The sequence below is a fragment of the Hemiscyllium ocellatum genome, chromosome 2, assembly GCF_020745735.1.
Source record: "Hemiscyllium ocellatum isolate sHemOce1 chromosome 2, sHemOce1.pat.X.cur, whole genome shotgun sequence".
Taxonomy (NCBI): domain Eukaryota; kingdom Metazoa; phylum Chordata; class Chondrichthyes; order Orectolobiformes; family Hemiscylliidae; genus Hemiscyllium; species Hemiscyllium ocellatum.
In genome coordinates this window covers 122,140,929-122,165,424 of record NC_083402.1, presented here as the reverse complement: position 1 = coordinate 122,165,424, position 24,496 = coordinate 122,140,929, and the positions used below count along the sequence as shown (strand labels likewise).

General features: G+C 41.6%; 1 protein-coding gene across 1 annotated transcript in view; it reads left to right on the top strand.

Moving 5' to 3' along the window:
* The window catches only part of LOC132826119 (cilia- and flagella-associated protein 95-like), a 35,616-nt gene extending 16,825 nt beyond the window's left edge, over positions 1-18,791 (top strand). The window contains exons 4-5 of the mRNA XM_060841771.1: positions 16,516-16,576; positions 18,612-18,791. Of these exons, the coding sequence (XP_060697754.1) occupies positions 16,516-16,576; positions 18,612-18,791 (241 nt within the window). The remainder of the gene's footprint in view (positions 1-16,515; positions 16,577-18,611) is intronic.
* The last annotated feature ends 5,705 nt before the right edge of the window (positions 18,792-24,496 follow it).

Genomic DNA, 24,496 nt, shown 5'->3' with positions numbered 1-24,496 from the left:
ATTTTAATCCAAGCATTATATGGAGTTATTACGACATGCAGCAAATGCTTGGTCAAACAGGTTGGTTTAAAGAGTATTTTGAAGAAGGTTGTTGGATTGGAGGCGATTTCAAAGATGGGGAAGGGATGGGGGCTTGCAAAAGATTTTTGAGTATGAAAGTCGACAAAATGTCACACAATTGAGTTTCAGCATCCATTGTATGTAAGTATTGGTTCACAATACTGGTCTGCTAATTGCAGAACAACCCAAACGATACTCAGCAGCTTGGTTTCAGATGTCGCTATTTAATTATCAGAGGAAAATGCATTCTCAAGTAATATGTGGCACAAGAAGTGAGCCATGAAGCAGTGACTCTGAAGAGCCTGTAAGTATTTAACTAGTGGTGGTGGTTGCTGGGAATGTGTATTATCATATAAGTGAGCATGTATTCACTTGTTGAAAGATGGGAAAAGTTCTGTCTGAGCTTTGTGAGAAAACTCTGACATTCCACTTCTCATAGCCACTACATCTTCCCACAATCACACAGAAGTAAATGTGTGATGGAATTAAGGAGAAAAGACACCTTTGTCCTGGACACCTGGAATGAAAAGGCTTTGAAACAATCCGATGTCTTTCTTTACAAAACTTGCAAAGCTATGTAAATAACTGAGAATTTAATGGACTCCTGTAAGTTATGATCTATAGACTTTAATACAAATTATAGAGAGCAGTAAATGTTTCAGTATTATTCTGCAAATTATAGAGGTCTGCATTTTGCAACTTAATATAATTATTTGCATACTGAAAGTTCTTTATGCATTTTTAAATGTTATGCTTCATTTTTATTAGAATGAGAATCTATAACAATGTTATGAATTATGATAACTTATTTTTGTATTGTCATCACGATATTAATGATTTATCAATAAACGATAACTAGCTGAACTTTGAGTTTCCGGTTCAATTGGCAGAACATCCGGCGGCCTCAATACAAAGGCAAATGCAGCTCTACCAAGGCACCCTCCAGACCATTCAAAACTGTGAGTTGCTTTTTGCATTTTACATCAAATTAAAATTAAGAAGGACTAGCATTTTAAAATAAACATTTAGCTACATATTGAGTTAGTATGTGCATTTCAATATTATTCTTAAATTAACCTTGTGCCTAATTAAAATTTTCCTTTTTATTCTGCAGATTGCAGTTTGCACCACTGTATAATGGTTGGTATTTATGGGCCTATTGGAATATGTAGTAGGTTTGTACATTTTAATAAACTCACTTGCCATGACTACTCATTATATTAAAACTTGTCATTATGTCCTACCTTGAAGATTAAGTCAGTGCAGCAGCCGCCCCGTATCCCTCTAAACTCTTCCTATTCATATAACTATCCAGATGCCTTTTAAATGTTGTAATTATACCAGGCACCACCACTTCCTCTGGCAGCTCATTTCATACACACATCATCTTCTGCATGAAAAGGTTGCCCCTTAGGTCCCTTTTTAAATCTTTCCCCTCTCACCCTAAATTTATGCTCTCTAGTTCTGGACTCCCCCAACCCAGGGAAAAGATTTTGTCTGTTTATTCTATCCATGCCCCTCATGATTTTATAAACCTCAGCCTCCATCGTTCCAGGAAAAACAGCCCCAGCCATATTCAGCCTCTCCCTATAGCTCATATTCTCCAATTCTGGCAACATCCTTGTAAATAATTTCTGAATCCTTTCAAGTTTCACAATATCCTTCCAATAGAAAGGAGACCAGAATTGCATCCAAAATTCCAAAACGGGGCGGCTGCTGCACTGATATAATCTTCAAGGTAAGACATAATGACATGTTTTAATATAATGAGTAGTCATGGCAAATGAGTTTATTAAAATGTCCTGTACAGCCGCAACATGACCTCCCACTTCCTGTACTCAATACTCTGACCAATAAAGGAAACCATACCAAACGCCTTCTTCGCTATCCTACCGACCTGTGACTCCACTTTCAAGGAACAATGAACCTGCACTCACAAAGTCTCTTTGTTCAGTGACACTCTCTAAGATCTTAACATTAAGTGTATAAGTCCTGCTAAGATTTGCTTTCCCAAAATGCAGCACCGTACATTTATCTAAATTAAGCTCCATCTGCCACTTCTCAGCCCATTGGCCCATCTGATCAAGATCCCATTGTAATCTGAGGTAACCTTCGCTGTCTACTACACCTCCAATTTTGATGTCATCTGCAACTTTACTAACTATACCTCTTCTGCTCACATCCAAATCATTTATATAAATGATGAAAAGTAGTGAACCCAGCACCGATCCTTGTGGCACAGCACTGGTCACAGACCTCCAGTCTGAAAAGCAACACTCCAGTACTACCCTCTGTCTTCTACCTTTGAGCCAGTTCTGTATCCAAATGGCTAGTTCTCCCTGTATTCTGTGCGATCTGACCTTGCTAATCAGACCCCCATGGGGAACCTTGTTGAATGCCTTACTGAAATCCACATAGATCACATCTATCGCTCTGCCCTCATCAATCCTCTTTGTTACTTCTTCAAAAAACTCAATTAAGTTTGTGAGACATGATTTCCCACACACACAGACATTATTTTAATCCAAGCATTATATGGAGTTAATCCTTAATCAGTCCCTGCCTTTCCGAATACATGTACATCCTATTCCTTAGGATTCCCTCCAACAACTTGCCCACCACTGACGTCGGGCTCACGGGTCCACAGTTCCCTGGCTTGTCCTTGCCACCCTTTTTTAAACAGTGACATCATGTTAGCCAACCTCTAGTCTTCTGGCACCTCACCTGTGACTATCAGTGATACAAATATCTCAGCAAGGGGCCCAGCAATCACTTCCCTAGTTTCCCACAGAGTTGAAGGCTTCCCATTTTCCAGCCATCCCTTTACCTCCAAACATCTGCCCCCAATCAACTTTTGAAAGTTCTTGCCTAATACCATCAAATTAGGCCTCTTCCCCATTTAGAACTTTAACTTTTCGATCTGATCTATGTTTTTCCATCACTATTTTAAAACTAATAGGATTATGGTCGCAGGCCCCAAAGTGCTCCCAAGAGTAAGTCAAGTTTTGCACCTTCTCTAATAGGTACATCCGCATACTGAATCAGAAAATTTTCTTGTACATGCTTAACAAATTCCTTTCCATCTAAATCCTTAACACTATGGCAGTCCCAGTCTATGTTTGGAAAGTTAAAATCCCCTACCGTAACCACCCTATTATTCTTACAGATAACTGAGATCTCTTGACAAATTTGTTTCTCCATTTCCCTCTGACTATTAGGGGGTCTATAATGCAATCTCAATAAGGTGATTATCCCTTTCATATTTCTCAGTTCCACCCAAATAACTTCCCTGGATGTATTTCTAGGAATCTCCTCCCTCAGCACAGCTGTAATGCTATCCCTTACCACTCCCCCTCCTCTCTTGCTTCCCTTTCTGTCTTTCCTGTCACATTTGTATCCTGAACATAGTCCTGTCTATTCCTGAGCCATGTTTCTGTATTCGCTATGATATCCCAGTCCCATGTTCCTAACCATGCCCTGAATTCATCTGCCTTCCCTGTTGGGCCTTTTGCATTGAAATAAATGCAATTTTCTACAGTAGGGTGATATTGTTGTACTGTGTCTGGAATGTTGCACTACTCTGCCCACTGTCTGATGTAGGGTGGATGTGGCTGTCTCATATTCTGTGAAAATCGTACTTAGTCTTAGTTCTTGTCTCAAGTAAGATCAATTCTTCTTATTTCTCCTGAATGTTCTTGAAAGTGTTCTGACAATATAAGATCTTTAGTTGATCTGTTTCTCTGATGACCATAGCATCTGATTTCTTGTCCCTTAACCAGACTATCTGTTCTCTCTTTCTACAATTGTATAACCTCTGCTGCTTTTTTGCTGTGGGGTTTTCTCTAGTTGTTTGCTTTCTTGTGGCCTTCAGAGATTTTGTTTGGCTTGAGGTTCTAAAACTGGTACATCCATTTTTAACCCCTCTCTATACTAAAAATTCTGTATTACTTTCTTCCATGCTATGTCTTAGCATAGCCCGACTCATATGTGTCAACCAGGTTTCTGAATTTGAACTAGTCCCATTTGCCAGCATTTGGACCACATCCCTCTCAACCTTTTCCTATCCGTGTACCTGTCCAAATGTCTTTTAAATGTGGTAATTGTACCCATCTCTATCACTTCCTCTAGCATCTTGCTGCATATATGCACCACCGTCTGTGTGGGAAACATTGTCCCTCGGGTCCTTTTCAGATCTTTCCCCTTTCATTTTAAGCCTGTGCCATATAGTTTTGGACTCCCTTACCTTTGGGGAAAAAAACCTTGGCTGTTCACCTTATCTATGCCTCTCATGATTTCATAAACCTCTATGAAATCACCCTCAGTCTCCCACGCTCCAGGGGAGAAAAGTCCAAGCCTGTTCAGCCTCTGCTTATAACTGAAACCATTCAGTCTCAGTAACACCCTCATAAATTGTTTTTGCAACTTTTCCAATGTAATAACATCTTTCCTAGGGCAGGAGGACTAGAATTGTACGTAGTACTCCAATTATGTATACTGTAATACTTTGCATATACAGCTGAAGCCATTCTATAATGCTGAAGTAGCTGCTTCAGGAGCTCCTGAGCTCCCAATTTTGTCTTCACTGCATGTCAGATGCATGAGATAATAGCAGGATCTCTATTGCAGTTGCCATCCCTGGGGCCTACCATGTCTGATTGACCTGAATGAGGTCTTGGGTTTTGCTTCTAACCGACAATGTATTCTGATCCTTCACTGTCTTCCAGAATATTGCTGGTTCGTGCTGGTTTTCTGAGGGTCTTTTTTTCTGTCCTTTGTAGTTTTGTTGTTTTGTAGCCCCATAATTGAAGTCTTCTGAGGTCTTTTCCCTTGCATTTGTAGTCTTCTCATTTTCCAGCTTTTTGGCTCAAACTCTTCAAAGGGCTTGGCTTTTGTTCAGTGTGTTCCCTTTTCAGCTCTATCCTTTAGATTCTGTTTTAACTCTAGATGCCAACTCTGGGGTATTTTTCCCTCACTGTCACCGTGCTTTATGATGGGCTTTAAGCCACACTGCTACCTGCACGTTAAGATACAGGTCTGGACTCCCTCAGCTTGTGGGTGTATGTACTCACACTATCCCTGTGCTCGTTCGGTTCTTATCTCCAAGTAATGTTCTTCAACTCTTTGTGTACAATATCACTCTTTATTTACATTTCTATTAGGGTATCAAATACAGCTCTCTAGCATTGACATGTAGAACTCTCCTGTCCATGTGCTTATTCGAGACTGATGTCTTCTCTGTTACTGATAGCAGAGTTATGTGATCCAGCACAGTGGCTCAGTGGTTAGCACTGTTGAACCACGATGCCAGGGATCCAGGTTCAATTCCAGCTTCGGGCTGTCTGTGGAGTTTGCACATTCTCCCTGTGTCTGCGTGGGTTTCCTCCGGGTGCTCTAGTTTCCTCCTACAGTGACCATGCTAAATTGCCTATAGTGTTCAGGGATGTATAAATTAGGTGCATTAGTCAGGGGTAAATATCAGGTAGGGGAATGGGTCTTGGTGGGTTACACTTTGGAGTGTCAGTGTGGACTTGTTGGGCCGAAGGGCTTGTTTCCACACTGTAGGGATTCTAATCTACATCATCATGACGTACATGAATCACACTATGCTTTCATGAAGTTTATTTGTTAAATGGGTAGGTTTCTGCAACTGTTAGTGAACCGAAGAACCGAGTAGATCATAGCTGACCTGACTGTGGCTTCAACTCCACTTTCCTACTTATTCCCTATACCCATTGACTCCCTTGTTAATCAAGACTTTATCTATCCCTCCCTTAAAAACATATTCAATGATCTTGTCTCCACAACTGCCTGGAGAAGAGAGTTCCAAAGACTTTAAACCCTCTGAGTACATCAAAACTCTTGTTATATCGGTGACTCTTTATTTTTAAATTGTGCCCTATGGTTCTACTCTTGCTCACTTGGAGAAACATCCTTCTAGTATTTACCCTGCCAAGTCCCTCAAGATCTTATATGTTTCAATAAAATTACCTCACATTCCTGTAAATTCCAGTGGATACAAGGCCAGTCTGTTCAATCTTTCCTTATATGATAACCTCAGGAATCAGTGGACTGAACTTCCTTTGAACTTCTTCTGACATTGTTTCTTTAAATAAGGAGGCCAAAACTGAACACCACATTCAAGATGTGGCCTCACCAACACGCTGTACAGCTGTAGCAAATTCCCCCCCTACTTTTGACCCAACAGACCCATGCCGGTGTTTTTTTTAGATTACTTACAGTGTGGAAACAGGCCCTTCGGCCCAACAAGTTCACACCTACTCTCCGAAGAGCAACCCACCCAGACCCATTCCCCTATATTTACCCCTTCACATAACATTACGGATAATTTAGCATGGCCAATTCACCTAACCTGCACATTTTTTGGACTGTAGGAGGAAACTGGAGGAAACCCACGCACGGGGAGAATGTGCAAACTCGACACAGTTGCCTGAGGTGGGAATTGAACCCGGGCCTCTGGTGCTGTGAGGCAGCAGTGCTAACCACTGTGCTACCGTGCCGCCCGTTTTTGTTCCTCACAAGCCTCTTGCCACACTTCATCATCTCCAACTTAATTAGTATGTTCACTATAGCATCTCTTTCATTCTGTTCATCTCTGTGAGAAATGGAAGTTGAGTCAGAATGCTTCCAGGCAGGACCAGCTACAAAAATACAGCTGTAAACTGCACCCCTCATTCACTACTGAGCAAAAAAAATGCCAGATGTGGGAGGAGATTCTTTTCGTTGGTATTGGATGTGAATGAGCATCAAAAATGACAAAAGTAATCCAGCTGTTCACTGCATTCAGGTTCTGGCCATCTTCAGCTTTCTCTCTTTTTGTATTTCAGATTCCCAGTATCTTTCATTTCAGGAAATCGGGCAGTTAATGTGACCTTGATTGTAGCTAAGTATTAGGTCCACAAAGGGGTTTCGTGATCACTTAGTTGTTGGGAAGCTGTTTTCTCTGGGAGTGCCAAGAACAAGCAATCAGAGCCACACTGTTCAAGAGTGTCACCAGAAAGTATTCCTTCACACAAGAGGGAATGGAAGTTTGGATCACTGTCCTCTCCGAATACCTGTTGAGGCTGAGGACCTATAGGAAAATTCAAAACTGAAGTTGATAGATATTTTGTTAGGCAAGGGCTATATTAACGGGTGCAAAACCAAGGATGGAGGGAGTTAAGGCATGAAGCAGCCACGCTCGCATTGAACGGTGAAATAGCCTCCTGCTGTTCCTGTGCTTCAACGATAGTTTGGGAGATTTTAACTTCTGTGACAGAATGTGAGAAATTCCAGGAATGTGGTATTGGATCTGGGGATTATTTTGTATTTAATTTTAACATTCTCGAGTAAGAGATGGGGGCATTGCCTCATGTTCCTTACTTTTGATCATTGCACTGTGACTCCTGACAAGAATAGAAAGGCATGATTGAATGGGAGTAGTATGACTCTGGGCTGATGTGAATGTCAATGCGCACAAAGTGAGCAGTGACCTACCGCTTCCTAGAATTGCAGCAAGAGATGAGAAGGTGAAAGGAGTGGGGGGTGAAATCAGATGATTTACAGTAAAATTACAAATATTCTTATATTTGTGGTTAGCTTAACATAAGTCATTACTCATGTAAATTCAAGTGAGGAACAGTTGTCTGTGGTTATATTTTACACCACATTGATGCTGAACAAATGGTTGAATTGGTTTACCTCAGAGATGACATCGGAGTCTGAGCCATGCATGACAAAAGCTCAATCTCAAGAAAAAAGCATGTTGCTATTTTAAGTTCATTGTAAGTATAAATTCCTTATCAGTTAGCTTAGTGATTTGTCTGTAAACTTCCTAAATTAGAGTTGAGATGATTGTTTTGACATTGTGAGCCATATCAGCTGCTTTTCAACAACTGCTGTGGAGGAAAATGGCACCCAGATTCACACCATCATGGCGAAAGCTTTTTTCCCCCCAGTTTGTTCCACTTCTCTACCTTTTCCCAAAAGCCTAGCAAATTCTTTCCTCCCCAAGTGTTTATTAAATCCTTTTGAAAGTTAGCATAGAATCAGTTTCCACCACCATCTCTTGCTGTGCATTCCAGGCCTCAATAACTCACTGTAGAAAATAAAGGCTCTTCACTTCCCCTGACTCTGGTTGTTTTCTAATTTCATTAGATCTGTGATCTCTGGTTACTGACCTTTCTATCAGTGGAAACAGTTTCTCCCAATTTTCTCTGTCAGGCCCCAGAAGTTTGAACAAAATGCTTACCCATTCTCACATTCCTCCTTACCATACAAGGTCCCAAATTCACCCTGCTGGTGAAGCTGTGCTTTACTTGTACTTCTTTCAAACTAGACTGTTGTATTTGCTGCTCTCAGTGCAGTCACCTTTACATTGGTCCGACCAAATAGATTTTGGGAGACCACTTTGTAGAACATTTCTAGTTGCTTGCCATTTCATTAACTCATCTTGCTCCCACGCTAACATTGCTGTCCTGCGCTGTACCAGATAGGAAGATCTCTGAGAGGCTCAGGGATACAATCGCCAATGTGCAGAACAGGGAGGTGGCCACCTGTCTCATCAACCTGTACCAGGAGAAGGCCTTTGACAGGATATCACACATCGACATGGGAGACATGGTCTCTAAAATGGGCTTTGGGGAGGTTATCTGCAATTGGATCTGACTGCTCTACGCTGATGTCATTAGTGCAGTCTCAATCAATGGGTGGGAATCAGAAAGCTTCTTGATTAGATCTGGAGTCAGACAGGGCCTCCCACTCTCTGTTGCCTTGTTTGTATAGAGTCTGTAGAGTCTCCACAGAGCCAAGTTCATCAGGAAGGATGTGAGCCTGAGAGGGGTGACTATTCCAGCAGTAGAAACCTGCAGGTCAAGGCATCCCTGTAGACGGATGATGACACTGTTTTCTGCTTGGATCCTCTGTCAATAGGCAGACTGAGCATTTGTAACCAGTTCAAACTGGCCTCAGGAGCCAAAGTAAATCTAGGCAAAAGCTAGGCCATGTTCTTTGGCACCTGGGCCTACAGATCCTTTATCCCTTTCACTGTCAGGACAGATTACCGGAAGGTGCTGGGAATATAGTATTGAGGGGTCAGGGCATGTGCAAAATCTAGGGAGGAGTGTATCACCAGGGTGAGGTAAAAACTGGGCAGGTGGGAGCATTAGGTGTGAGGTACTGTTGGTGTTTCTGTATGTGGTGCAGGTCTAGCACATCCCTTTGAACCTGCGCTTTTGCTGTCACCCAAGTCATTACCCATTTTTTCTGGAGCTCAAAGCTGGACAGTGTCCACAGAGACATATACAAAGGTCTGAATAAGGTGGGGAACAATGCCACCCTGTTCCTGATGGCCACCTCTGTGTGTGGCTGTATCAAGTTGTGCTTAGACCCTCAGTATGCGAACACCACGTGTCACCATGTACTGAGGTTCTACCCGTCCCCGGTGTTGCAAAGGATGGGCCTGGCCTCAGTGCCACAGAGTGCTCCAAGTTGTTGGAGCATTCTGTATCACCTGTCTTTCACAGAAAAACTTGCAAAGAAAATCAGCTTGGACCACGAGTTTATCAGGAAGTGGTCAGCACTTAGCATCCCTGTGGGAAAATGAATCCTGTCATGTGATTCTCTGAGCAGATTGCCAAAGTCATTTAGCAGAATATCACCAGAACTTTGCAACGCGTACCAACAAGTGGCTTGGCAGCTTGTGAAAAGGGCACTGCCCATCAGATCCTTCATGTATGCCCAGTCAGGCAAGGCTTCCCATTCTCTGCTGCCTTGTTTGTACAGAGTCTTTAAAGTATCTATAGAGCTGAGTTCATCAGGGAAGATGTGAGTCTGAGAGGGGTGACTATTCTAGGCACTAAAGCCTGCGGGTCAGGGCCTCGCTGTACATGGATGATGACACTTTTCTGCTTGGATCCTCTGTCAGTGCGCAGACTCATGAGCATTTCTAACGTGCCTGCAAAGCAGCTGTGATGGTGTGGAGACTGTCACACATCTACTTCTGGAATGTACCTTTGCAAAGAAGGGCTGGAGAGTGATGCAATGGTTTTTGTCAAGAACTCCACGATATAGGACTCTGTGCTTTACAGGCTGTTCCCTGAGACCCACACCAAGACAAACCTCGGCTGCGCCTGGAGGACCATCAACTTGGTGTAAGGCACTTTTTGGTCTGCCTGAAACCTGTTGTTATTCCAGTGGAAAGAATTGACCTCAACTGAGTATTGCAGACCGGCACATTTAGAGACACATTAAAGCTGGGGGCAGCTGTTGCCAAGACCCAGTGGGGAGAGACCACTGTCTGAGGTCTCTTGGCAATGTATAACGAGGGTCTGTTAAGTTCTTAGACCCCCCACCCGACTCAAAATTAATGTAAACAGTTTCCTACATCAGTAGAAAATGCCTTTGTTTTGCAACTGCAGGGAAGCTCTAAGGAAAGTGAAATTCCAATGGGTTTGATTTCTTTCTCCTTGCAAAGAGTATTCAGAACTGTTATAGGACCTGTTATCTATACTTACAAGGAAAAAAATGTCCTTGGTCTGCTCCGGTGTTCCAACAAAGCTCACAAGAAGCTGGAGGAACAACAACTCATTTTACCCTTAGACATTTCACAGCCTTGAAGTCTCAATATTGAGTTCCACAGCTTCAGAGTATGACCTCTATGCTGCACGTTTCTCCCTTCATCACCATCCACTGGTCATACTAGAAAATACTACCGTTAAATTTGTAGAATACATGAAAGTACGTGGGAAAGTAAGTTTGCAATGAAGAAGTGAGAAATTTACAAATAGATATGGATAGGTTCGGTGAATGAGCCAAAATGTGGCAAATGGAGTTTATGTAGATAAGTGTGAGATTATCCAAGTTGGCTGGAGAAATATAAAGGCAACATATTATCTAAATGGTGAGAAACCTCCATGTGCTTTGGTCAGAGGGATCTGCGTGTCTTTGTGCATGAATCGCAGAAAACTAACGTGCACGTCCAGCGGGTAATTAGGAAGGCAAATGGAATTTTGGCATTTATTGCTAAAGGAATAGAGTATAAAAGACAGAATGTGTTGCTGCAACTGTACGAGGCATTAGTGAGACTGCACCCGGAATGTTGCATACAAATTTGGTCCCAACATTTGAGGGGGGATGCAGTTGTATTGGAGGCAGTTCAAAGAAGGTTCACACCATTGATTCCAGCGATGAGAGGTTGTCTTCAGGAGAGATAGTGAGCAGTTTAGACCTACATTCTCTGGAGTTTAGAAGAATGAGAGGAGATCTAATTGAGGTATGTAAGATGCTATGGGAGATTGATAAAGCAAATGTCGAAAGGATGTTCCATCATGTAGGGCAATCTGGAACAACATGTCATAGTTTTAAGATAAGGGGTAGCAGATTTAAAACAGGTGAGGAGAAATTACTTCTCTCAAAGTGTAACTCTGTGAAGTTTACTTTTTCAGTGTGTGGTGGATGCTGGGACATTGAGTAAATTTAAGGGGGAATAGACAGATTTTTAATTTGTAATGGGTCAAAGGGTTATGGAGAGTGGGCAGGAAAGTGGAGTTGAGGCCATGATGAGGTCAGCCATGATCACAGCAAATGGCAGGGCACGGTTGAGGGGCTGAATGGCCTACTCCTACTTCCTAGCTCATATGTTCTTGTTTGCTTTTCTCACAACTCTAATCTTCTCCTTCCCTCAGCTAACATTTATACCTATTTTACATGTCTTTCACACCTTTACCTACCATTATCACTGCTTTACTTTTGCTCTGGACATGCTCACCACTCGTTCCACTTGCTATTCCTCCCCCTTTCTCAAGAACGAGAACCAGTTCCTTTCAGTTTTGCAGAAGAGTTATACTGGAGTCAAAATATTAATTCTGTTTCTGTCTCCACAGATGCTCCCAACTTTTGAGTTTCACTATTTTATTTCAGATTTTCAACTTGTGAAATATTCTGCTTTTCTTCAATTAAATTTCTCCCTGTTGAGTAGGGTAATGATTCTGGAAGAGTTAATATTGAAGACTGTTTTAAGACCCATCCAATCTGATGAAGACATACAGTCATGAATGGAGAATCATGGAATGGAGCACTTGTTCTCATTGCTGCCAGACTTTGACATGATGCATCATCATCCTGGATAATATTATTCTGATTAGATCTTTATAAATTTCTGTTCTAGTTCTGTAAATTTAGATTGATTGTTAAATTTTGGTTTTGTTTTGAGTGCCACAAAGGGTTGTTTAACTTGATTAAAATGTTTTCTTTTAGTCCACCATTTTTTGTCATTTATCTAAATGATGTGGATATGAATATAGCAGGTATGGTTAGGATGTTTGCAGATGACACCAAAATTGGAGGTGTAGTGGACAGTGAAGAAGGTTACCTCAGAGTACAATGGGACCTTGATCAGCTGGGCTGATGGGTCAAGGGGCAGAAAAAAGTTTAATCTAGATAAATGCGAGCTGCTACATGGGCAAATCAGGGCAAGATCTAAACACTTAAGGGTGAGATCCTTTGAAGTTTTGCTGAACAAAGAGACCTTAGTGTGCAGGTTCCTAGTTCCATGCAAGTAGAGTCGCAGGTAGATCGGGTAGTGAAGAAGGCTTTTGTTGGGCTTGCCTTGAGTGGCGTATTGAGTATTGAAGTTGGGAGGTCATGTTGCTACCTACACCAAGTTGGTTAGGCCACTTTTGGAATATACATTTAGTTCTGGTCTCCCTGCTGTAGGACACATGTTGTTAAACTTGAAAAGGTTCAGAAAAGATTTATAAGGATGTTACCAGGGTTGGAAGGTTTGAGCTGTAGGTAGAGGCTGAATAGGCTGGGGCCATTTTCCCTGTATTGTTAGAAACTGAGCGACCTTAGAGAAGTTCATAAAATTATGAGGGACATGGCTAGGGTGATTAGACAGGGTCTTTTCCCCAGGGTAGGGGAGTGCAAAACTAGAGGACATAGGTTAAAGACACCTAAGGGGCAACTTTTTCACTGAGAGGGTGATGGTGTATAGAATGAACTGTCAGAGGAAGGGGTGGAAGCTGATACAAATACAACATTTAAAAGATATCTGGATGAGTATATGAATAGGAAGGGTTTAGAGGGATATGAGCTAAAAGTTGGCAAATGGGACTAGATTAGGTTAGGATATCTGGTTGGCACGGACGTGTTTGACTGAAGGGTCTGATTCCGTGCTGTACATCTCCATGACTTTATAACGCTGTAAGGTTAAGAAAACAGGTTGGTGGCAGCACTCTACCTGAGGTACAAGCTGGTTGTTTCCACAGGCACACAACAAACCTAACCTTCTCTCTCCTGCCTGGAGCAGTTGTATTTTTTAAAGTTTCTTCCCATGGAGTTAATTCACTCTTCTCTACTTCTGTTCTTGTAAATCTCTTCAACACTCATTCCTTGTGTGTAATGAATACTGGTTTGTGGAGCTTTTCCTTCGGAGAATCACTATTTCCACTTTTCCTTTATGGCCCCTGTTAGAGCTGTCAACTCTTTATTTTATGCAATGAAGAAAACACAGCATAACACTGATAATGCCAGTATAACACTGATAATGGCAGCAGAATACTGATAATAGAAGGAACCTACTGATAGGAAAAGAAAGTGCTGTCTTAAAATAAGGCAGTCTGAGTGTAATCTCTCACTCAATATGAATACTTTGTTCTTAATGTCCTTTCTTATAGATAGCATTTGCCTTCTGAACATTTAGCTAAAGATTACTGCATTAACATTACTATCAAGAATGTACATTAAGAGGTCATTACAAAGCATTGAAGCTGTTGATTAGGAACTTTTTCTCCATACAGATACTAAATTATCTTTATTCAATAAACTTTACAAGCGCTGACTGGAATTTTATTGGAAGATGTGGTTCCAAGAGCCTGCACACATCTTTTAGCATGAGCTTATTTTATATTGTTATGTGCACTCTCTCATCTTCCATCATATCATCAAATGAAGAACTTGAACATCAAATAGAAAACGCTGAAAACATGTCGCAGGTCAGGTGACAATGGTGGAAGGAGGAAGCCTGGTGTAAGATCAGAGAGCTGAAAGTTTGCTGTGTGATTCCTCCTTCAGCTGGTACCCCCTTGTCTCCCTGGCAGTCAGAGGTACATGGAGCGAAATCAGTCTCTCTCAAGTTGCCATCTGATGCTGAGTCCCCATGGCTAGAGTGATGGAGTGCATGTCCATACACATATCCAGCAGAAATGACTGGATCGTAGTGTCCATGGTAGTCATTAACCTGTTCATGCAGAGAAACAGCCAAATGTATGCATGCTGGAGCCAGTACTGCTCTGACAATATTGGTGGATCCCACCAAACTTTGATCCAGTTTATTCAGTATTTCTGACAAACCTGCTGGCATTTCCTGTGTCTGTTTGTGCATTTGACAATGATTAATAACTGAGATAATCTCTGGCAGTCCTCTGAGTGCCAGAGACCACTGGAATGTTCCTTGCTCAAAAATGCTGAGGAGACCAGTCAGTGATGTACTCCCCAAACTGAGCTCCAGAGTCTAATCTAATGAGTGTACCCACTGAGGTGAAACCCTGTGAACTGGAGTTGGGTCCAGCTGAAAACCTTAGCAGTACATTTCAGCGGAGAGCTCCTTAGAGGTGGAGGTGAAGCTGACAGTCTTTGGTGCTGATCCTTCTCAGTGGTACACTGGGTGTCTCTCATGATTGCACAAGGGAATCAGTTGAGAATGAGATGTTTGAGAGGGTAAAAGCATGTGTGGATTGAGAGTGCATTTGCCTTGTTGGTTGACGGGAAAGTGACACTGAGCAGTACCTTGAGATTTCCTGGGGTGACTGACAATTGACTCTATTCACACTTCAGTTCATTTGAGAAGGTTGTCCTTCTGGGAAGTGATTAGCCTGATGGTTACCACTTTGTCCAAACCCCCCACTCCCTCCCCCTCCCCCTCCCCAGCTGCTCTTTGTTGCCTTGGCCCGGTTGTGTGCCAGTCTGTGTGGCAATTAAGCAAAAGGATTGAAGGTGGTGAAAGTGGATGGAACAGTACTTGGTGGTGATTCATGCAAATGAGAGGTGGACAGCTAAAGCTACTGAGTTAGTAGAAAGTGCAGAGGACAGGAAGGGTTAGCAGTGGGTGAGAACCATCAACTGGGTGTGATGCATGCAATTGTGAGAGGTGAGATCATTGGCAGAGTTAGTGTGTTGCAACACATAAGCATTAAGTAGCAGAGAGAAGGTGTTTGCCTTTATCTTTGAAGAGTACAGTAGATCAGAGACAACTTCCTTCATTGCTGGATGTCCTTTCTGACGCAGTACTGACTTGGGTTGCCATCTGGGTCCAAACGGGCTTGGGTTAGTGGTGGTCCAGAGGTAAAAGGTTAACCTTCCTCTCTGCCAGCCAGACCAGCAGCACGTCTGGCTCCCTGCCTGCAGAGTGAGGAGTGAGCTTTCCTTTCCTTTGCGGCGTATTGCTTAAGTACAACAGTGTGCGGGCAGCATCTGATGTGTTGTGCAGCGGGGCTGTAACTATGGTGCCAATGGCATGAATGTCACAATGAATGCACTTCCACCTCTCCTGTCATGTGATTCCATAAGATGGGTCCTCTAGAGCTCAGTTGCATTGGTAATGAATTGACTGCATGAGAAAAAAGATGGATCAGACACCATGGATCTCACTTAAAGACATTTCACCTGAATATGGGAGAATTCCAATCCATATTCCACTTTTGTTGTCTTGGGAAACTGAAAGAAAAATCACACTCCTGTTTTCTGTCTTTGGTTGCAGCAAGACATGCTGAAATAGGACATAGAAAAGTTACTTGGTTATTAATAAAAAGGGCATCTCACTGCAGATTAGAGGTCTTGTGGCAACATGGGTAGCATAGCTACCTCAGAGTCAATCCAGTTCAACTCACACCCCAGAACTTGATGGTCAAGGTAGGCGCATTTATAATGGAGCCGGACAGGTTGAGTATCACTCCTTCCAATACATGCCAATGGCAGGTGGCAAGAGCAGGAGAGAGTTCTCATCAGTCATGTGATGAAAATAAAATTGGAGCCACTTCTACCATCACTAATCATTGCTTTGGACTATAACTTGTAAAAGTGCATGTTGCTGCATCCTGAGTAAAATGTGACACACACATCACAAATTGCAAAGTTTTTGATTTTCTCTATGAACATGCCAATTGTTTTAAAAACCATAAGAACTGTTGATGCTGTAAACCAGAAACAAAAACAGAAGTTGCTGGAAAATCTCAGCAGGTCTGGCAGCGTCTGTGAAGAGAAATCAGGGCTAATATTTCAGGTCAAGTGACCCTTCCTCAATTCTGAAGTTCCTTGAAGTCACTTGACCTGAAAGGTTAACTTTGACATCTCTCCACAGATGATGGATGAGCTCTTCCATCAATTTCTGTTGTCAATGCCAATTGTTTTACTCTGTTCCTATACAGGTGTTAGTTCTGTTCTATCTTTATCTCTTTTCAGGTATGCCGAGACAACCTATAATTATGATTTTATGCCTCCGCTCAATTTTATTCCGGCTCCAGTAAGTTTAACTTGACTTCTGCTAACTTTGTGTCCTAACTGTAAGCATATTTCTATGCACTGTATTGCTAAATGTCGAATTCCTGTACCCCTGCCCCCACCTCCCCAAGTGCTTCAGTATTGTTTACCTTGGCATCCATAAGGACTACTGTGCTTAATAGCTAGCAGAAGCTGGCCCACCGTCATCACCCGACCACTGTGACACCCGTAATTAGGCACCTCTGTAATCTTTTCCATGACAGCACTGCCAAGTGGAAATTTTTATGCTGAAAAGCCAAAACATAAGGTACTACAGTACAGTGCGTATTTTTCTGAATATTTCAGAATGAATATCCTTGATGTTGGTGTCTAGATGCCACTTTAGGCAGACATGATCTCTCTGCTGTCAATAAAATCACAATTAATGGTTTTTTCCAGTTTTATTATAATTTTTCTACCTATGCAAAACACAAAGCGTGGAAGCTGGAAAGTACTGACATATTATCAACTTTGACAGTGCAAACCATTAAACTATTGAAACAGGAGAAGCTCTGAGCATGACAAGTGTTAATTGTCAGCCACTGCTCATTGGATAGCATTCTTGCCTCAGGGTCTAAGGTTGGTGAGTTTAACTCCCATTCAACAGCCTTGCGTACAAGAATCAGGAGGTATTGTATGCTCAGAGATGTCATCTATCTTTTGATGAAATGGGTTAAACTCAGGCCTCAGATGAACCAGCTACCTCTGTATATTTCCTAGAATGTTATTTATCTTTCAAATGATGTCACTAAAACAGATGATCACATTGATGATCACTGGGGTGGCACGGTGGCTCAGTGGTTAGCACTGCTGCCTCACAGCACCAGGGTCCCAGGTTTGATTCCAGCCTTGGGTGACTGTCTGTGTGGAGTTTGCACATTTTCCATGTGTCTGCGTGGGTTTCCTCCGGGTGCTCCAGTTTCCTCCCACAGTCTAAAGATATACAGGTCAGATGAATTGGCCATGCTAAATTGCTCATAGTGTTAGATGCTTTAATCAGAGGGAAAATCCGTCTGAGTGGGTTTCTTTTTGGAGGGTCGGTGTGGACTTGTTGGGCCAAAGGGCCTGTTTCCACACAATAGATAATCTAATCTAATGTGGGATCTTGCTGTGCATAAATTGGCTACCACACTTCAAAAATATTTCATTGCCCATAAAGTATTTGAGGTGTGCTGACATCATGAATGACAATAGACAAATAAAATACTTGCTTCTCTGTGTTACTTCACAAACCCATATCCAACCGCCACACTCTCTCTGCAACAATGGAGGTAATTCCCAGGTTCAGATTGAAAATGATGCACACTGCTAAACACACTCGCAAAGATAGTTGTTGATATAATAGCAATGAGTTATTATTAGTTTTAGGTGGAGCCCAAATTCCTTCCACCCTTCCCCTCCAAATTTCAGTTTTCCCTGAAACCCACTTTCCCTTTGTCTTGTTGGTCCTTGGTGCTTGCAATTTCCTACACAGCACCTATTGGTGTGGAACCATGCACTAAACTACATGATTATGATGGAGACAAACATCATGTGATTGATCCCCTGAGGAACAATTGCCTTCTGAATCATTGCAAGAAGAGGAGGAGGCTGTTCAGCCCATCAAATCTGTTATGCCATTCAATGAGATCTTGATTAGACATTGACATTCATCCCAGCTCTGTAACCCTGAATAGCCATGGCTAACAAAAAATAATCAGTGCCATTTTCAAGCTTTAAATTGACCTCCCAAATGACTAATGAGTCTGTGCAATCCATCATCAAAATGTAACTCTTCTAGCTTCAGGACAATATAGGTAAATTTCTAGGATTGCAAGGGTAAGTGTCATGCAATGATCATGGTTAATGTAATTTTACTTGCATTACTGAGATTGATCAAAGCAGCTTACAAATTTACTTTCCATATTGGCATACAAAATCACCAGGCAGAGATGTCCTTTAGTCCAATCAGCCTCTTTCATACGTTGTGATGACTTTTCCTTTCATCCCCCTCTTCCCTTCTCCTCTTCTGCCCACAGGATGAGGTTCCCAAGGAACCTGTTGATTATAGAAGATGCCATTCACAATTTGTTGACACAGATGATTACCGTCGCCATGGCCGGAACACCTGGATGAATGAGAGCGGAATATATGCCAATTCTGAACTCAGGAAAGTCCTCTTCCCTCCGTCCAACCCAATAGCTACTCGTTTGAAGTAAATCTGCAATCTTCACCATGAACCTTCACACTTGAAGAAGAACACTTACTTTTATTTGTGTATTTGCGTGACAATGTGTCTCAATTTATTCATTGCTTTTGGCAATTTTATAATACAGTTGACCATTGTACTGAGATTGTTCGTTAAGCAAATAGCAATGAAGGTATAACCTACTGCTTCTTAAATTGTTACTGTTGGTCAAAGTTGCACAGAATGTGATTTCCCCTTCCTCCACCATCTTGCCTGGGGGCTTGGAATGAATGAGTTGTATAACTGCCTGACCAACTAACATTTAACCAGCTGAATTTGTCAAAAGTCAAGTCAAGATCATCGTCAAAGACCATAAACGGTTTGGAACATTTCTTGCTTCAGTTGCTGTGAACAATTGAGCAAAGGTTTGTTTGCAGATTGCAGCAATGCATTATAAGCAGAGAAAAGTTCCATACTGTTGGTTCAAACTAAATGAAGTCTTTACAATTGAAATTCCATAATCAATAGAATTGTGATAATTGATCAACCTTAATGTAGATTGCATACTTGACTGCATTCATCATTTTATAAATATTTTACCCATTAATGCATACTGTGAAAGAAATAAGCATGAAAGTAATTTACATTCTATTGTTCAGAATTAAGAACAAATGTGAATGTATGAGATTTCAATTTATAGAATACAGAATTGTTTGGAAACAGAGGCAGGTATGTTAGACAGTCAAGTAATCTCATTAATCCCAGTGTTGTTATTCAGTGATTAACTGACTGTGGGTCTAGTAGGTCTGTTTCTCTTCCATTGCTAGGATATGGGCATTCTGCATCAACACAACTCTTCCAATGTACTGCTGGATAACCTCGCATCTCACACCATTTCTAAGCTTCAGCTTATCCAAAATTCTGCCTGCATTGTAAATGTACAGGCTCCATTCACCCATCACTCATTGTGTTCTGTGAATTATTGAGCTGGTTAATCAATGCTTTAGCTTTAAAATTGTCATTCCAACTCTCTATTTCTGTCATCATTCTTAACCCCATTCCAATCTATTTTTTTCTGCACTTATCCAACTCTGGCCTTTTGAGCATCCCCAATTTTAATTGCTCCCATCATTGGCATCCCTGCCTATAGCTGTGTGGACCCTAAGCTTTGGTCTACCCTTAGGAAACCTCTCCATCTTTCTCTCCTTCTTAAAACACTCTTTAAAATTGTAACTGTTTGACAAAGCCTTTATTTCCTTAGGGTCTTTTTAAAATATTGAAGGGGTTTGATAGGATGTATGTATGCTTCCACTTATGGGAAAATATAAGATTGTCACCAATAAACCCAACAGAGAGTGCTGAGAATCTGGACTTATTATCACAAGGAGTGGATATGAACTTTACAGGAAGCTGTATAAACACAAGCGAGTAAGGAATATAAGGATATGCTAATAGGGTGAGATGAGGAGAGGTGAAAGGAGATCACTTGGGCTGAATGGCCTGTTTCTGTGCTGTAGAATCTGTGTAACTCCATGTAATGTATTTGTGATGAGAGCTGAGTGGAGAAGTTCATTACTTACAGCTGTAACACATTGTGGGAAGTCTCCTATCAATTGTGCAACCTCGTGAAGACAGCTTGAGACATTGCTTCAGCATTAAGGCTGCTAAGAAGTGCTAAGGTTACCAGTGGCTTCAGTGCTGGAAGCTATCATGACTTGAGGGGATGTTTTGAATAATATAACTTTTGCAGGTGTGCATCTCATGGAAAACGTTAGGTATGACACTATCCAGTATCAGTAGAGGGCTCTGTCTTTCTGGAGAAAAGTAGTCCGTCTGCTTCCTCTTGGCACCTCTCATCACTTCAGGTGAGAGGGATCTCATCAGATCCTGACTTACCCTCCCCACCCCCACCACTTTAAATGCTGGGCTGCTGATGGGGCATCTCTCTGGGTTCGAAGCCTGCAATGACAGCCTCCTCCAGTACCTCGGGTTGCATAGGGGAAAACAGTTCTTCAGCATCATGCCACTTGGGAGTTTTGTTTTGTTTGGTTGGAATTACCAGAGCAACCAGAATCCTGGAATGATAGAGCACAGAAGGTGGCAATTTGGCCACTCATGCCTGAGCTGGCTCTTTGAAAGAGGTTTCAAATTCATCCCACGCTCTGCACTTTCCTGTAACTCTTCTTTTTCCTCTAAGTATTTATCCAATTCTGTTTCCATCACATATTCATGAATAGCAATCCCGATCACCATAATTTATTCCATAAAGGAAGTGCTTTCTTATGTTGCCAATCGTTTTAAATCTGTGAAGTCTGGTTACTAACTCTTCTGTCACTGGCAGTAGTTTTTCCCTGTTTGCTCTACTCAAACTCTTCATAATTTTGAACACCTCTAATAATCTCCCCTTAAACCTTAGTTGCTCTAAGGAGAGCAATTCCAGCTTCATCAGTCTCCCCTGTGGCAGAACTCAAGGGACTGGCCCATTTTATCATGAAGGGAATTCAGGGGCAGTTCTTTTTGAGTTGGAAATTTGAGATAGAACCCTCATAGAACACACGGTCCTTTGCAGACTTGCAAAATAATTGGTGACTCAGAATAATCTAGATAATTTTGTCCATTAATCCCCAGGTCTATAATCTATATATCAGAGCTCCTGCTCTTCAGTCATCTTGAGCCATGCACCGCAAAGCAAAATATTCTCCATTTCCTCAGTGGAAAATCTACTTCATTTTTTTTTGGTAACCACATCATTAGAAAAAATAGATTTTCAAGAAATGGGTCTACATCTTTATTTTATTAAGGTTAACAGAAGTATTTTTGTACCATGTCCAGCTGAAATGTTCATTTGGAAAACATAAGTAATAGAAACTGTTTTCTAGTTTGTCCTTCCATGGAGCTCTCATTTGATCCCTAATTCTGGCCACTTGACCATTCCTGATTTCTTTCATTCATTCCTTCACCAATAGCCATGCTATTAATTGCCTGGGCCCAAAAGTCCAGAATTCCTTACCTAAACCTCTCTGCTTCTCTATCTGCTTTTAAGAGTCCTTAAGGCCTACTCCTTTGACCCAATATTTGGTCAACTGACCTAATACCTCCTGATATATGTGGGATGGCCCATAAATGCTGGCCAGCCAGTGACACTCATATCCCACAAGTCAATAACAAAAGGTGTAATTTTGTTGGTAACATTTGTGTTGGAGTATCTTGGGATATTTTACTGTGATAAATGTGCTAATAAAAAAACAAGTTGCTGTTGTCTCCTTTCAGTTTGAGACAGAAACTAATGGAAACAGATGATAAAAGCATAAATTATGTTTGCCCCATTTTTATAGATATTGTGCTGTGTGAATAAGAGACGAGATAACTGAGCCACAACATTTACTTAGGCATAGAAATCCTGATCAAAATTGTCATATGTAGACTGTAGATTCAGCATGAACCGGCCTGAAAATTTCTGGATTAAGGAATCCTTATGTCTCCCCAACAACACCAAGTTGCCTTTATGTAGCATCTTTTTTGTGGGGCTAACGGGAGAAGTGGCAGGCACTATCCAAGAACATGTAACAAAGGAGAAATTCCTCGTGCATTAACAATCATAAAAACTTGTTGGATGATTCACACAATAATGACAATCATTTCTGGGCTAGGGTGGTTTGCAGGTAATTTGCCAGGGGAGGCTTAGCTACTGTCAATGCTTCAGGTTGGCAACTTTACATCAGGAATGGAAAATGGCCATTGATCTGAAATGCAAACTTTGTTTTTCTCTCCATAGATGCTGCCAGACTTCCTGAGCATTTCGAGCAATATTGGTTTCCATTTCAGATTTCCAGTATCTGTTGTGCTTTGCTTTTGTAAAATGTAATTGCTTCCTATTCTGATGGCTTTCTGGAAATAGAGAAGCAGTGAAAGAAAATGCTCAGATCCTGACACATTTTCCCATGTACTTTTTTTAAACTGTATATGATACCGGATGCTGTCATTGGCTGCACACTTGGAGATTATATAGACAATAATTTGAATATTACTGAAAGGAGTGACACATTATTGAAACTTCACATTACACTTATCAGGACAAATGCAAGAATGCCAAATTTTAAATAATCACAATAATTTATAATACAGAAAGAAAGGTGCTATTGGTTGGTAACTCATCTCTAACTGGCCTGGAGGAATCAGTGTAGGGAACTATAGACCCTCCTATATTCATGACAAGTGCAAGACAAAAAGCTTCAGCAGCATAGCTCTCTCTTCAACAATATTTAAGTCCTTTTAAATGACTGTCAGTAATTTAAACTCAGCTGGTATGATGCAGTTTGAATTGTTAGAATGCACACTTGTTAAAGCAGATATTCAGGGTTGCATGAGAATTAAGGAAGGCAACAGGTACTTTCTAAAGTTCTTTTATGGCAATCTTTTTGTACCATAAGTTTGTTGTTAGTACTTCAAGAGTCACCTTAGAGTTTTCTGCTTTAGTGCTTCTGCACCTTTGTGCAGAAAATGTACAGGCATTGATTTTGGGGAACCCATTCATCCTTTTGTATATGACTATCTTAACAGAAACGTACAGAGAAGAATTACATGGAAGAATAGACTGAAGAGGAGGTATTGGGCAATATTTCCCTCAACTGGTATGCCTGCTTCAGAATTTATGGGCTGACGTACCCATGACTCCACCTGAACCAAAAGCAGTGAGGAATATGCATGATAGATGTGACCACTAATTATAGGAACTGGTCCAATTTCTGCCATCTAATTTGCAGCAACCTCCACTGTATCCCTTGTAACATCAGTAACTGACAAAGCCACAAGTCCCATCCATGTTTATGCAACAGGGAAATTGGCTAGACATGGAGATGTTTCCACTTGTGGAGGAGACCAAAAGCAGGGGTCATAAATCCGAGCTCGTCACTATTATAACCCAGATGATTTTCACCAATACAGTTGTGAGAATGTGGAACTCGCTATCACAGGCAGTAGTTGAGGCCAAGGGATTATGTGCATTTGAAGGGGAAGCACATGAGGGAGAGAGGAATGCAGCAATAGATTGAAAGGAACTACAGAAGCACAAAGAGTAATGGGCCAGTTTGACTGAATGGCCTGTTTGTTTACTATAAATCCCCATCATGGTGCTTACTGCTTTGTGCACTGTGTTGGGACACAGACACCAGGAGTGATTAACTCCTGGCCACTGCCAGTTAGAAACATCACAAGCCCACACACCAAGTGCTGTCTGGCGAGCTCCTCATCCAACCACAAGCTTCACCACTGGAGCCCATCCCAGTATGAGTGTGCCAGCCAGTCAGAGGCCTGCAGTCTCTGTGAGAGCCGAGCTCTGCAGCTTTGTACTCGAAAGCAGTTAAGTTTTTCTGGGGCGGTGATGTCATTTTTTTCTCTCTGGGTGAGGGGGTTCTGGGGTGTCAGGGGCAATGATAAGGGATGGGCTGGTGCTTCCAGTGAACAGCCTTATGCCCCAACCCTTCCCCAAATTGGCACAAATGGAGGTGTGTCATCAAATGCTGAATATTGGTACTGTCCTCAGAAGCAGCCAGGGAAGTTCCCAGCTGTATCTAATACGTCGGGTGCTCACTATCACTGATAATGCAAGAGATTAGTAGAGACAATCTAAAGTGAATTGAGAAAAAAAAATGTACCATTTATTGACAACTTCATTGAACTTGTCCTAAGCCTTTTTGGTGTTTAAATACAGGGATATTCCTCACTGCTTCCCATCAA